Genomic DNA, 14523 nt, shown 5'->3' with positions numbered 1-14523 from the left:
TATTTTTAATTTTTTGAAGAAACTGCATAGTGTTTTCTGTAATGGCTGCACCATTTTACATTCCTCACAACAACATTGGCAGAAGGGTTCCAACTTGTCCATATCCTCACCAACACTTGTTCTTTTCTGATGTTTTGTTTGTTTTATCATGGTCATCCTAACAGGTGTGAGGCGATACTTCATTGTAGTTTTGATTTGCATTTCCCTGATGATTAATGATGTTTAGTATTTTTTTTTTTTTACATAGCTGTTGACCAATCGTAGGTCTTCTTTGGAAAAAAAAGTCTATTCAAGTTCTTTGCCCATTTTTTTTTTTTAAAGTAGGCTCCAAATGGGGCTTGAACTCACCATACTGATATCAAGACCTGAACTGAGATCAAGAATCAGATACTCAACTAACTAAGCCACCCAGGTGCCCCTGCCCATTTTTTAAAAAAATCAAGTTACTTGTTTTATGTATATATATTTTATTTATATATAAGGAGTTGTAGGAACTCCTTATATATTTTGGATATTAACAACTTATCAAATAGATTTGCAGACATTTTCTCCTATTCCCTAGTTTGCCTGTTCATTCTGTTGATTATTTCCTCTGATATGTAGAATCTTTCTGGTTTGATGCAGTTCCACTGCCAATTTTTGGTTTTGTTGCCTGTGATTTTTGTTTTATACTCAAGAAATCATTGCTAAGCCCAAAGTCATAAAGCTGTTCTCCTGTTTTCTTCTAGGAGTTTTATAGTTTCTGGTCTTACTTTTAAGTCTTTATCCATTTCAAATTGGTTTTTGTATATAGTATAAGACAGAGGTCCAATTTCATTCTTTTGTATGTGGATATCCAGTTTTCCTAACACCATTTTTAAAGAGACTTTCCTTTTCCCATTTTTAGTATTGTTATCCTGTTGAAGATCATTTGACTGCAAAAGTGAGGGTCTATTTCAGGGCTTTTTATTCAGTTCTATTGGTCTATACTCTGTTTTTATGCCAGTACCATACTGTTTGATTATTCCAGCTTCATAATATGTTTTGAAATCAGGAAGTATAAATCTTCCAACTTTATTCTTTTCTATCAACATTGTTTTGACTATTTAGAATCCTTTGTGGATTCATATGAATTTTAGGATTATATTTTCCTATTTCTTTAAAAAATGCCATTTGGATTTTGATAGGAATTGCATTACATTTATAGTGCACTTAAGGTAATGTGGGCATGTGAAAAGCATTAAGTCTTTCAATCCATGAACATATGTGTAGCTTGTCATTAATGTCCTTAACTTCTTTAAACAGTGCTTTGTAGTTTTAAATGTGCAGGTCCTTCATGTCTTTGGTTGTATTTATTCCAAGTATTTTATCCTTTTGGTGCTATTGTAAATACAATTTTTTCCTTAATTTTCTTTTTGGATTGTTCATTGTTAGTTTGTAGAAACTCAACTGAGTTTTATATGTTGATTTTTTATCCTACAATATTGCTTAATTCATTTATTCTAACAGTTTTTTATGTGTAGAATCTTTAGCGTTTTCTACATATAAGATTATAGTCATATGCAAACAGAAATAATTTTCCTTTTCCTTTTTTCTTCCAGTTTGGATGAGTTTTATTTCTCTTTCTTATCTAACTATTCTAGCTAGGATTTAAATGCTATATTTAATTAAAATGGCAAGAATGAGCATCCTTGTCTTGTTCTTGATCTTAGAGAAAAAGCTTTTGGTTTATCCCTATTGACTAAGATTTTAGCTGTGAGCTTGTCATATATGGCTTTTATTTTGAGATAATTTCTATTCTTTGATAAGTTCTCTTATTATGAAAAGGTGTTGAGTTTATCAGATATTTTTTATGCATCTAATAAGATGATCATATGGTTTTTATCTTTTGTTCTATTAATGTGGTATATCACACTGGTTGATATCTGTATGTTGAACCACCCTTGCATTCCAAGGATAAATTTCACTTGGTCTTGATGTATGAACCTTTTAATGCACTATTGAAATTGATTTGCTAGTATTTTGGTGGGGATTTCTGTGTAAATATATACCAGAGATATGAGCTTGCAGTTTTCTTTCCTTATAATATATTTTTCTGGCATTGGTATCAGGGTAATGCTGGGCTCATAAAATGAATTTGGAAATGCTCCTTCCTCATTGGCTTTGTGAAAGAGTTTGAAAAGGAATAATATCAATTCTTCTCTAAATGTTTGGTAGAATTCACCTAGTCATGGGTTTTTCCTTTTTTGGAAATTTTTAAATTATTGATTCAATCTCTTTGCTAGTTATAGGTCTGTTCAGAATTTCTATTTCTTTATGTCTCAGTTTTGGTAGATTGCCTTTTCTAAAAATTTGTCCATTTCTTCTAGGTTATCCAATTTGTTGGTGTATAATTGCTCATAGTAATCTCTTAATAACTTTTAATTTCAGTGGCATCAGTTGCAATGCCTCCTCCTTCATTTCCAATTATGAGTCTTCTCTGTTTTTTTCTTAGTCTAGCTTAAAGTTTGTCAATTTTATTGACCTTCAAAACACAAACTCCATTTCATTGCTCTTTTCTATTGTTTTTCTAGTCCCTTTCATTTACTTCTGCTCTGATTTTTATTATTTCTTCTGCCAACTTCAGGCTTAGTTTATTCTTCTTTCTCTAGTTCCTTGTGGTTTAAAATTAGGTTTTTGATTTGAGACTTTTCCTCATTTTTAATGTAGGCATTTATTGCTATAAACTTCCCTCTTAGTACTGCTTTTCTGCACTTGATAAACTTTCTTATATTGTGTTTTCATTTTCATTTGTCTCAAGATGTTTTCTAATTTGCTTTTGGTATCCTTGACACACTAGTTGTTCAAGGGTGTGTTGTTTCATTTCCATGTATTTGTGAAATTTCCAATTTTCCTTCTCTTACTTTTCTCTGGTTTCATTACATTCATTATATTTGGAAAATATATTTAGTATGATTTAATTCTTTTTAAATTTGTTAGGACTAGTTTTTGTGACCTAACATATGATCTGTTCTTGAGAATATCCTTTATGTGTTTGAGAAAACTGTCTTCTGCTACTGTTGACTGAAATGTTCTGTATATACTGTTACATTAATTTGGTCTATATTGTTGTTCAAGTCCTCTGTTTCCTTATTTCTTTACTGTCTGGATGCAATCCATTATTTAAAGTGAAGTACTGAGAATTTAAGAAATAAAACAAATGAGGAAAGGGAGAAAAAACGAGAGAGACAAACCAAGAAATGGTCTCTGAATATAGAGAATACACTGATGGTTTATCAGAGGGAAGGTGGATGGGGGATGGGTGAAATAGGTGATGGGAATTAAAGAGTATACTTATCATGGTGAGCAATGAGTAATGTATAGAATTGTTGGGTCACTATATTGTACACCTGAAACTAATATAAAACTTTATGTTAACTATACTGGAATTAAAATTAAAATTTTAATTAAAAAATAAATATAATTATAAATAAATAAATAAAGTGAAGTATTGAAATCTCCTAATATTATTACTGTTTATCTTTTCCTTTAATTCTGTCAATATTTCCTTTCTATATTTTAGTGCTCTTCTGTTAGGTCCATATACATTTTTAATTGTTATGTATTTTTGGTGGATTGACCCTTTTATCATTATATAATATCCTTCTTTGTCTCTTTTTACAATAATTGAGTTAAAGTCTATTTTATCTGTTATAATTATGCCCCGCTCCCTGCTGTCTTTAGGTTACCATTTGCATTGAATATCTTTAACTTTCACCCCATGTGTATCCTTAAATGAAAAGTTTCTTCTAGACACATTTGCTGGATCTTGTTCTTTACCTATTCAGCCACTCTGTGCCTTTTGCCTGGGGAGCTGAATCCGTTTGCATTTAAGTAGTTCTTGATAGGGAAGGATTTACTACTCCATTTTATTATTTGCTTTCTCACAGAGTTTTTGTCCCTCTTTTCCTCTTTTTCTGTCTGTCTTTGCTTTTTTGGGGGGTATTTGTAGTGACATTGATTCCTTCATAATTTTCTTTCATGTTTGTTCTACAGGTATTTTCTTTGTGGCACCATTGCGCTTACGTAAAGCATCTAATAGTTATAACAATCTATTAACAAACTGATAACAAATTCAGTTGCACATAAATATTTTTTGCTTTTACTTTCTCCCCTTTACACACTTTATATTACTGATGTCACAAATCATGTTTTTTATATTGTGTACCAATTAGCATATTTTATAATAATTTTTAATTGTTTTATTCCAGAATTTTATACCAGAATTAAAAGTGACTTTTTACACACCTCAGTTACAGTGTTCTTTTTTGTCTGTATGTTTACCTTTACTAGCAAGCTTTATACTCTCATTTTGCTGTTCAGGGTCTGCTAGTTTCAACTTGAAGGATTTCTTTTAGCATTTCTTACAAAGCAGGTCTAGTGGTGGTCCCTCAGTTATTTGTTTTGTTTTGTTTTGTTTTGTTTTGTTTGTGTGTGTGTGTGTTTTGCTGTTGTTGCTCCCCAGATCTAGAAAGGTTTTATTTCTCCTTATTTTTGAATAACAGTTTTGCCAGACATAGCATTCTTGGTTAATAGTTATTTCTTTCAGCACTTTTGAGTAGGTCATCCTACTCCCTTTTGGCCTGCAGAGTCTTCCTGAAAAATCCACTGAAACTCTTATGGAGGTTCTCTTACACATGGTGAATTGTTTTTCTCTTGCTGCTTTCTGAATTCTCTGTCTTTGATTTTAGAGAGTTTACTTAAAATGTGTCTCAGTGTGGAGTTCTTTGAATTCACTATGGTTAGAGCTCTATGGGCTTCTTAAATCTGAATGTCAGTTTCCTTTCCCTTTCTTTGAGTGTGCTTTTTTGTTCCTTATTCTCTTTCTTTTTTTTTTTTTTTTTCTGGGACTTCCATAATATCTAGATTGGTCTGTTTAATGGTATTTAGTTCATTTCTTAGGCTTTTTTCATTCTTTTTCATTCTTTTTTCTTTTTGTTTTTCTGACTGGACAGTTTCAAATGACTTGTCTCTGAGTCCACTGATTCTTTCTTCTTCTTGAGTGAACCTAATGTTGAACGGCTCTGGAGAATTTGTCCATCTAGTTATTGTATTTTCAGCTCCAAAATTTCTGTTTGGTTCTTTTTAGTATTTTCTATTTCTTTGTTCATATTCTTGTTTTATTTGTGCATTGTCTTTTTAAGCTCTTTGAGTATCTTTATGATGGTTATTTTAATTTTATGTCAGGTAATGCATATACCTCCACTTCTTTAAGATGAGTTTTGGGAGATTTATTTTGTTCTTTTGTTTAGGCCATGTTTCCCTGTTTCTTCATGTGTCTCGTTAGTTTGTGGTGGGATTGACACATCTGAAATAACAGCCACTGTCCTAGTCTTTATGAACTGGCTTTGTACAGCAGAAGACCTTATTAATCAGCCTGACTGGAGATTCTGGAGGACTCTCGCCTTCTTTCTGTTGAAGGAAATGTAACTTTTCTGGAGAAGGGATGAATTATATGTAGTAGTAGAAGGAGGATTTCTGGGATCAAGTGTATATAGTCAGACTCTCAATTAGTTTCCACATTTTCAGCTTCATCTCTTACTACACTTCTTTGTTTAGTAGGAGCCCTTGTCTTAATCCAGACCCTCTTTGGGATTCTAATGAACAATCCTTTACTGCAGTTGGAAACCAATATTTAGAGTGATTGAATGATCTTCCCATGGCCAGGCAGCCAGGAAAGAGCAGAGCTTTATGTATAGTCAGTTTGGGATTTAGGAACCCATAGTTTTAAGGAAATTGCATTAATGTATGTCTATTACTGTATCTCAAGTTCCTCTGTTTTCCTTTTTCTATGGCTTCTCTCTCTGCTACTGTGGAGGTTACTGTAGCTGCCCATAGTAGCTAATGCTTCCATATCCTATCTCTTAAAACCCTTATCACCAGCTTTCTCACTTGAACCCTTTTCCTTACTAGAGGCACAGTCCCAAGTGAGCCCAGCTAAAGAATCTTCTAGCCTTCCTTAGTAAGAGAAGGAAGGATGCTTGTTTGTGTTGCCCAAGTAACATAGAGTTTCTTGCAGTAATAGAACCTCAATATTCTTTGAAGCATGAATGGATAGTGTAAGGAAGAGCTGACCAAATTCCTGAGGTAGAAGACACAAGAGAGACTATTGCTTAAGCAGAGGGATTTACCAAGTAGAAACTGTATGGTATTTTCCTATAGAAATAATGTTAGTAATGGTAGTTAGATCCTACAGTTTGAAGAATACCACTAAAACAGCAGTCCACCTAACTTTCAAGTTATGCATTGTATATGGGTTAATCTGGGAGCCCGACCATGATTTTTATAAAATGCTTCTGTAAGAAAATGCTTTCTGAAGGACAAATAGTTTATGAATAAATTTTTGGAAACTGTAAATTGAGGTTAACATCTGAGAACATTAATCTTTTGGTCATCTTTGCTGATGTCTTCTTCTGACTTATTTATAAAGTTATAAAGAACCATGAGGGCAAAAACTGCTTTCTGTTATGTAATAATACCACTCTGCCCAACTCTTGCATTTTGTCTCTGCTTTTATGCCCATCCAGCATTCATTATGTTACCTTCTATGTGGTAGGTACTCAAAAAAGTTTTATGTGTTGATTTTTTTAATAACACTGTCATTCATCACAAAAAGTAGTATATCCTGAGATATCCAGGATTTGCAAAATTATAAATGACCTTTAGAATACAGATTAAGTAACTACAACTTTAATTGATATAGTTGTATAATATTAATAAAAATAAATAAATTATAATAATAGGTTTGGATGTTTTTCATTTTTTCCATAGAATTTATAATTTAGGTGCAAATTGTCATGGTAAAAGCTAGAAGGCATCCTGGTTTCAAAGGCCCCAAAAGCCCTGGGCTCTAACCCACACTTTTAAGAGTGTCATTGGGACACTCTTCTGTCATTGGGACATTTTCTGTCATTGGAACAGAAGAGGAATGACCTCTTTCCTTAGAGAAAATACTATAGAGTAGTCTAATGTCCTGAGAATATATCTGTTCTGCTTTCTGGAAATACTGTGTCTTGGAGTTTAGGGTAAAGTTATGACTGGGAAAGAAGAACCCATCACATATTGATTTTGAGTAAAGTGACAAAAAGATACTTAGTTCACAGAAGACACTGTTTTGCTTTTTCAGGTGTAACTGTGTAGAACCACATAATCCTAGCAATGATACATTGAAGGAATGGAGGGAGTCCAATATTTCTGCCTCTGACATAATCTGGGAGAACCTAACTGTATCGGTAAGTGAAACATACAGGCTTTTGTTGACATTTTGAATGAATTATTACTAAGGCAATAATATTTTTAATGGCTGTTTATTATAAAAGTAGTAGTTTTGTCTTAATTTTAATTTCATTTTTAGGTTTTCATTAGTAAACTGGGGTTTTCTTTCATTGTTAAGTTTTACTAGTAGTTAGTAGGCCTCAATTACTCGAAAAACAATCATAATATGACAAGATTAACTGAAAGCACATTAAATAATTGGTGTTGACCTAAATAAAACCATATGGCAGAACTAAGTCGGTCTTCAGTGTAAAGAACCCAGAACACTTTTATTTCACTCTGTAATGCTGCTCCAGCTGTTCGGAATATGCTGAGGGGGAGGGGATGTTTGTTAATATTTCAGTGTAAATATTGAAGTCCATGGAAGGAAAAATTTCACTATTAAAAAATTCTGGTAACTTCCTCAGGAAGAGCATACTTAACTTACATTTTCTTTTTATCTTCCATTCAAAAAAATGAATGGTAATGATTTTTCACCTATCAGGGTTAAATCCTGTACCTTTTAAAAATTTTGGCTTCCTCTGTTTTGTGATTTCATTTTTCTCCCTCCTCACAGCTGCATTTCTCAATTCTTCCTAATCTCTTATAGTGCACCTCTTTCTCCATTTCTATTTGCATTCTTCTGTTCAATCTAATCTCATAATTGGAGAAATTGAATGTTCTGATTTTAGTAGTATTAGGATTTGACTCTTCTAGTTATAAACATTACAATCCAGACTCCTGTCACTTTACTTACCTCTATATGCTCAAATCCTATTTTAACCATCAGTATAACATTAAATGAATTCCAGTTCATTTTGTGAAACACATATTATTTTAGCAAATGAGCCAGTTAATGGAACACAGAAATCTTCTTATGTTGTACAAATATCATGAAACTCTAAGTATGATTCCTATAAGAGCATTTGACCTATTGCTCATTTTCTCAATTTTCTCCATTAAATATTTTCTTTCAGAATCAAAATCAAATTACTTGCCCTTGGTTTAAAATCCTTTCTTGACCTATATTTTATGAAATTTTTTCTTATCTTAATCATTTTCTCTGGAATAAGTTTTCATTTACTTATGTTTTCTGTTATTATTAATATTTATTATTTTCCATCTATTTTTACCTGGAAAAATGATATTAACAGACCGTTTCCTTTCAGAGAGCTTTTTAAATGGACCAACAAAAGAAATCTTGAGCAAGAAAGAATGCTACAGTTGCTCAGAATTTAGGCAGGGGATCATGGTTCATCTATTCTGCAGTGTATCTTCCATTTATATTCCCTTTGTGTAAACTGTAAAGATAACATGCCTAAAGAGCCTCTTGCCTGTGCACCACATCTTGTGTGTCCTCTTCAATGCAGAAACCCAATAATCCCATCTCTAGACCATTTAAAATGACAATTTTTTCTATGTGTTGTATAGTCTCTTAATAATTTACTCTTAAATAATAGTATTCATTCAATGTGGCAAATCCTGAATAATAAACTTCTAGGAGACTAATAGCACAATTGATCTGGCTAGTCATGACTTAATTTTTAGATGTTAAAAGTTTTAGGGTCAAGCGAAGTACAGTAAAAAATATTTTGCAATCAAAGCAAATCTTGCACGTTTTGTTTTTTTAAGTTCTGTAGTAGGTGTTAACATTCTGGCAGAAATTTTCATATTATTTTTCATAAGCTAAAAGCAGTTTTTGCAATGGATAATTGCTAATCTTGACCAGAAATAGCCTTTATCACCAAAGGGAATGCTACATAATGAAAAAATCTTGTAATTTTTAAGTCGATGAAGACCATTAAATTTATGTCTCAGTTATTATGCTGGGTTTTTTCCCCAGCATAATCACCAGCATTTTATTAATGAAACACTGTGCTAATGGCTATTATAACTTGTTTTATAAAACTGGTGATAGAACATTTACCTTACATATTATTCATTTGAAAAGTTTTCATTGAATTGTTACATATCTCATGAATTATAATTTACATCTTGCTAACTCAACAAAGGTGAAGAATTTTAGTTTTCTTTAATTCTCCCACACTGCTATATGCATAGTAAACATTCAATAAACATTTAATGATTATTTTGAAAGAGTTTTATATCACAAATTTACTGTTTAATGCAAATGTTTTGTTTTGGTTCATTTTGTTTTCTGGTTTTATTGAGGTATGTTTGACAAATAAAATTTATATCTATTTGAGATGTATAACATGATGTTTTGATGTATGTATACACTGTGAAATGATCACCGCAAGTAAACTAGTTAACATACCCATCACCTCACAGTTAACATTTTCCTTTTTTCCCCATTCTTTTTCTTCTCTCTCTCTCTTTTTTTTTTTTTTTTTTTTGGTGAGAACCATTAAGATCTACTGTCCTAGCAAATTCCAACCATATAACACAGTATTATTATTCATAATCATCATGTTATATAATAGCTCTTCAGATTTATTCATTACACATGACTAAAGCTTTGGGCCCTTTGACCAATATTTCTCTATTTTCCCTTCTTCATCCACACCAGCCCTTGGTAAACACCACTCTGCTCTTTCCTTCTATGAGGTTGACTTTTTAGATTCCACATATAAGTAAAATCATGAAGTATTTGTCTTTCCATGTCTTCCTTTTTTCACTTAGCACAATGTCTTTCAAGTTCATTCATGTTTTTTGCAAATGACAGGATTCTCTTCTTTTTTAAGGGTAACTGATATTCTATTGTATATTTATACCACATTTTCTTAATCCATTCATCCATCTACAGACACATAAGTTATTTTCATATTTTGGCTATTATGAATAATGTTTAACTGAGGTCTTTTATGGCAAGCTAGACTATGTAAGTTTTTTTATATAAATCTAGATTTTTATAAATAAATATATTTAAAAGTATCTCAGAATCAGTCATTATAAGGAACTCCTAGGCAAGGTTTAAAATATTCACATGCAATTAACTAGCAGTTGTCTCAGAATTACATAGTTAGCTTGTACATATATGAGGGGGAAAATACTAATGCCAAATTTGATTTCTTATTCTTATTAACAAAATAAGTGTATGTCTTATCAAACTAAATTTTTATAAACTTATAAATTTGAAACTTAGAATGTGTTTGAAGAATAATTAGTAGATAATTGTCAACAATCAATTTTTAAATTTTTGTAAGTGAAACCATATGTCAGATTCAAAAAGGGGAACAGGATTTAGATTTGGTTTTCACTCCTGAATCTCAGGACCGGTGTCCATGTGCGTGTATGTGTGTGTGTGTGTGTTCGGAGTATAAACCAGAAAATAGATGTAGGGTTTTGTAGGTCACAGTTTTTCTTTTTAAATAACATACTGCCCTCCCCCTGCCCCAGGAATAAAACAAAACACCCTTTTCAAATTTGCTTTGAATTCAAGTAGTAAGGCAAGCACTGGCAATTTTTTATTAATTATATAATTGTTAAATGATCCTTTAAGCGACATCTATGTTCTTAAGAATTGAGAACAAGACCCAGCCAAGTCCAAGGAATATTTAGAAGACTTTCATATCTACCCAAAAGACCAAAGATGGACATAAGTCTGCAGATAATGTTTGCCTTGGAGCTTCTAGTTCCTCTTTGTGTTTTGCCATTCTACTTAACCATTACTTTGCTTAATGATTGCTCTTCTGGAATCTCTGGACAGGGGAGAGAGAAAAGACTAAGAATGCAAAGATTCACTTTGGATACTTTATTTTTTAAGAGTTTTGAGTGAAAGAAAACCAAAACCATAATTACGGTTGGGAGGGTTTCTTTGATTTCTTTGGTCTTTTAATTAACCAAGTTATTGTGCTCTGTCTTAGCTTAATATGGATAATTGCAACTCAACTTTACCTTGCAAGGAAGATATTTGGGGCTAGATTAGAAAAGGGGACAATTCTTTTAGATAATTATAAGGTAAGCTAACATTATTTTTTCAAGAATCCTACTATTAGGGGTAGTTGCCCCAAACAGATTTTACTGGTTTTTGGTTTGTTTTTAGATAAAAATGTGGCTATCTGTGATATATTCTAAAATCTTCTGAAGGTACAGGAGGATTATCAATAAATTTACTTTCTATTTATGTCCAGAATATCTCAGGTACTACTAATGAGGTCACCAGATCACTTAGATCATGATTTTTTGTTTTGAAAAAAAAAAGAAAAAAAATAAAATTTCAGTAATCTAATCTTTAGTATAAAATAAGAGAAACCAAAGTTTAAATTTCATTCCAAAATATTAATGTTTAAACTGCTCAGTTTTTCTTGGAGAAAGAAATTTTTTTGCCTTTGCTGCCACCTCATGGTTAAGGTAGTAATTAGAATGATACTTAAGGGGCTTATAAAAATATATATGAGGGGAAAAAAAAGTAAAAAATGAGAAGTCACACTAAATATGAGCTTTGTTTTACTCGTGTAGTAACTTCCTCTCTTTTGTTCTGTAATCTAAATTTAAGCTGTATCTTTGACTCCCAATTTTATTCTAGTAGGAATACATCATGGTTTTTTTGTTGCCTTTTTCACCTTTCTTAATAGCTTTTGAACTAGATAATTCTATGATATCACTGTTCTTTTTTAATGTGCAATAATACTCCCACCATAGGCACCATGTTTATACCAAAGCTCTGCTGCCCAGCAGCTGTGAGGCTGCAGCAAATTACTTAACTTCCCCATGTCTCTGTTTCCTCAAACATGAAATAGAAATAATGACCTCTCCCTATTTCCTAGGGTTGATGTGGAAATTAATTAAGATGATATATTTAAATGTCTTGTTGTTGACCCTAGCAACCACTCACTATCACATATGTCATATTTTCAATAAATCTAGTGTTAGGAACTTAATGGATATGGGGTTAGATATACATTGATTGGTAGATCAATTAGGTGGGTTTTTTTAAAAAATATTTTTAAATTTATTTGACAGAGAGACACAGCAAGAGAGGGAACACAAGCAGGGAGAGTGAGAGAGGGAGAAACAGGCTCCCTACCGAACAGGGAGCCTGATGCGGTCTCCATCCCAGGACCCGGGGATTGTGACCTAAGCCGAAGGCAGATGCCTAACAACTGAGCCACACAGGCATCCCAGATCAATTAGTTTTATAGATTTAAATTTAACTTGAGAAGAGCAAAAATTCTAAAAGCATTTATGTTCAATTTTAACGTAACATAAATCTCCAGTATTGCTCTCTACCTATCCAAATGGAATTCATAAAACTCACTTGGATGTCTATTAAATCATTAAGAGCCATAGATGAAGAGCTTCACATGTCAACTAGAGATGATCTTCAGAAATTAGTTTTCCAAAAGAAATATGTCCTTTTCTTTCTCAACTAGCTCCATTTGTTTTATTTCCTCTGGCAGGAATGCAATTCATTGCACGGAGAATATGTTGGACGAGCTTGTGGCCACGATCACCCCTATGTACCAGATGTCCTGTTTTGGTCAGTGATCCTGTTCTTCTCCACAGTTACTCTGTCAGCCACCCTGAAGCAGTTCAAGACTAGCCGCTATTTTCCAACCAAGGTACTTCGACTAGAATATTCCTGATCCAAACATAAAGCATGTTATAGAGTCATATGTGTGTTAAAACAAAAGAAACTGCAATTGCTGCCATCAGAAGAGCTACTAACAGGCCGTGTGTGTGTGTGTGTGTGTGTGTGTGTGTGTGTGTGTGTGAGAGAGAGAGAGAGAGAGAGAGAGAGGGAGCTGCCAGCTTAGGAGTGAGGTACGGCGGGGAGAGGTGAAGAGAAAGCATTTTGTGATACAGGTGCTAGGACAGCACATGCCCTCTGGGCTTTTACGCTAACTTCAGATCCCTGCAAAACCTCCCACTCTCCCACGTACACTTTGGGAAATCAGAAGCACACACTGCATGACTGACTGTCACTTTCTTGCCCAGTGAACAGTGGGAACTATTCCAGCCTGACAGATACCTCATAGGAGCCACTGTTACATTCTCTAATTGGGAAAGCCCCTGCAAGACTCATTGGAACACTATTCTCTTTTTCGTTTTTAAAGTGTCAGTCCCTCCCCCTAACCCACCACGTTTGCATCTGCATATTTGGAGAGGAAAGTAAACAGAGAAACAGCTTAGTTCAATATTTAACACTGCAAAGTAACACCTATAATGTCTTACTCAGCCAAAAAAAAAAAAAAGAAAGAAAAAAAAAAGAAAAAGGAAAGAAACAAGAAAACAAGCTTTTTAGGGATGAGCTAAAGATTATGATCAAAATTCTACTCTAAGAAAATGTTGTAAGAACTGTTTCTTCTAGAGAAAACTTCTGTTTTTGTCACCTCCCCCTTCCCTAAGGTGAAAGATTAATTCCTTCCCCTGCAAAGCTCAGTTTGTTTGATACAATTTTTTTTTTTTTGGTAAGTTGAAACAATAATCTCCTGCATTTTGTGTGGGTGTATGTGTCATAAAGTCATCCTAATAGAAGCCATACCTTGTTGTTGATCGTAATAGGATTTTTTTCTTGAAGATGGCTTTATAAATGGAAAATGGCTTTAAAAACTGGTATACACTTTTCAATTTTTTTAATTTTTATTAACATATAATGTATTATTAGCACCAGGAGTACAGATCTGTGAATCGTCAGGCTTACACACTTCACAGCACTCACCATAGCACATACCCTCCCCAATGTGGCACACACTTATCTTGATGAGCACTGAGTAATGCACAGAATTGCTGAACCACTATATTGTATGCCTGAAACTAATATAACACTATATGTTAACTACACTGGAATTAAAATTTGTAAAAAGGGAAAAAATACTGGCTTACACAGAATAACTTTTAAATTTTCCCACTCTGTTGTACACAGTCTCTGCTGCCCTACTCAACTTCCCAGATAAACTAGCCGAAATATTACGCTTCTTCACTATAAATAGATACTTTTATTGTGCTTTAGGTTTATCATATTAAAATGTTACCTGCGGAAGAAAGAATACTAAAATTCAGCCCGATTCTAGCCATGCAATCTTATTCTGTGTTGTAAATACTCACACACTTGAGCTCATAGTAAATTTACATTTTAAATACTGAAAATAGCTCAATCACCATTGTAGCTATTATATACTGCCTCATTCCAGAAAGCTTAAGTGCATATCCATCTTAGTAACAGAATACATAAATAGATATTCAGGGTCTGACAGAGCTAATGGTAATATTATAGTAAGTATAAAATATCATATTAAGATATTATGTCATAAAGTGACTATAAATTGTGATTCTGGATTATGTTCT

General features: G+C 32.9%; 1 protein-coding gene across 11 annotated transcripts in view; it reads left to right on the top strand.

Moving 5' to 3' along the window:
- The window catches only part of SLC4A10 (solute carrier family 4 member 10), a 307876-nt gene that overhangs the window by 250703 nt on the left and 42650 nt on the right, over positions 1-14523 (top strand). For all 11 annotated transcript variants that reach the window (XM_082691268.1, XM_082691263.1, XM_082691261.1 and 8 more), the window contains 2 exons: positions 7145-7250; positions 12636-12797. In XM_082691268.1, coding sequence (XP_082547394.1) covers positions 7145-7250; positions 12636-12797 — 268 coding nt within the window. The remainder of the gene's footprint in view (positions 1-7144; positions 7251-12635; positions 12798-14523) is intronic.

Source organism: Mustela nivalis (assembly GCF_964662115.1).
Source record: "Mustela nivalis genome assembly, chromosome: 11".
Classification (NCBI taxonomy): domain Eukaryota; kingdom Metazoa; phylum Chordata; class Mammalia; order Carnivora; family Mustelidae; genus Mustela; species Mustela nivalis.
This window is presented reverse-complemented; position numbering and strand designations above follow the sequence as displayed.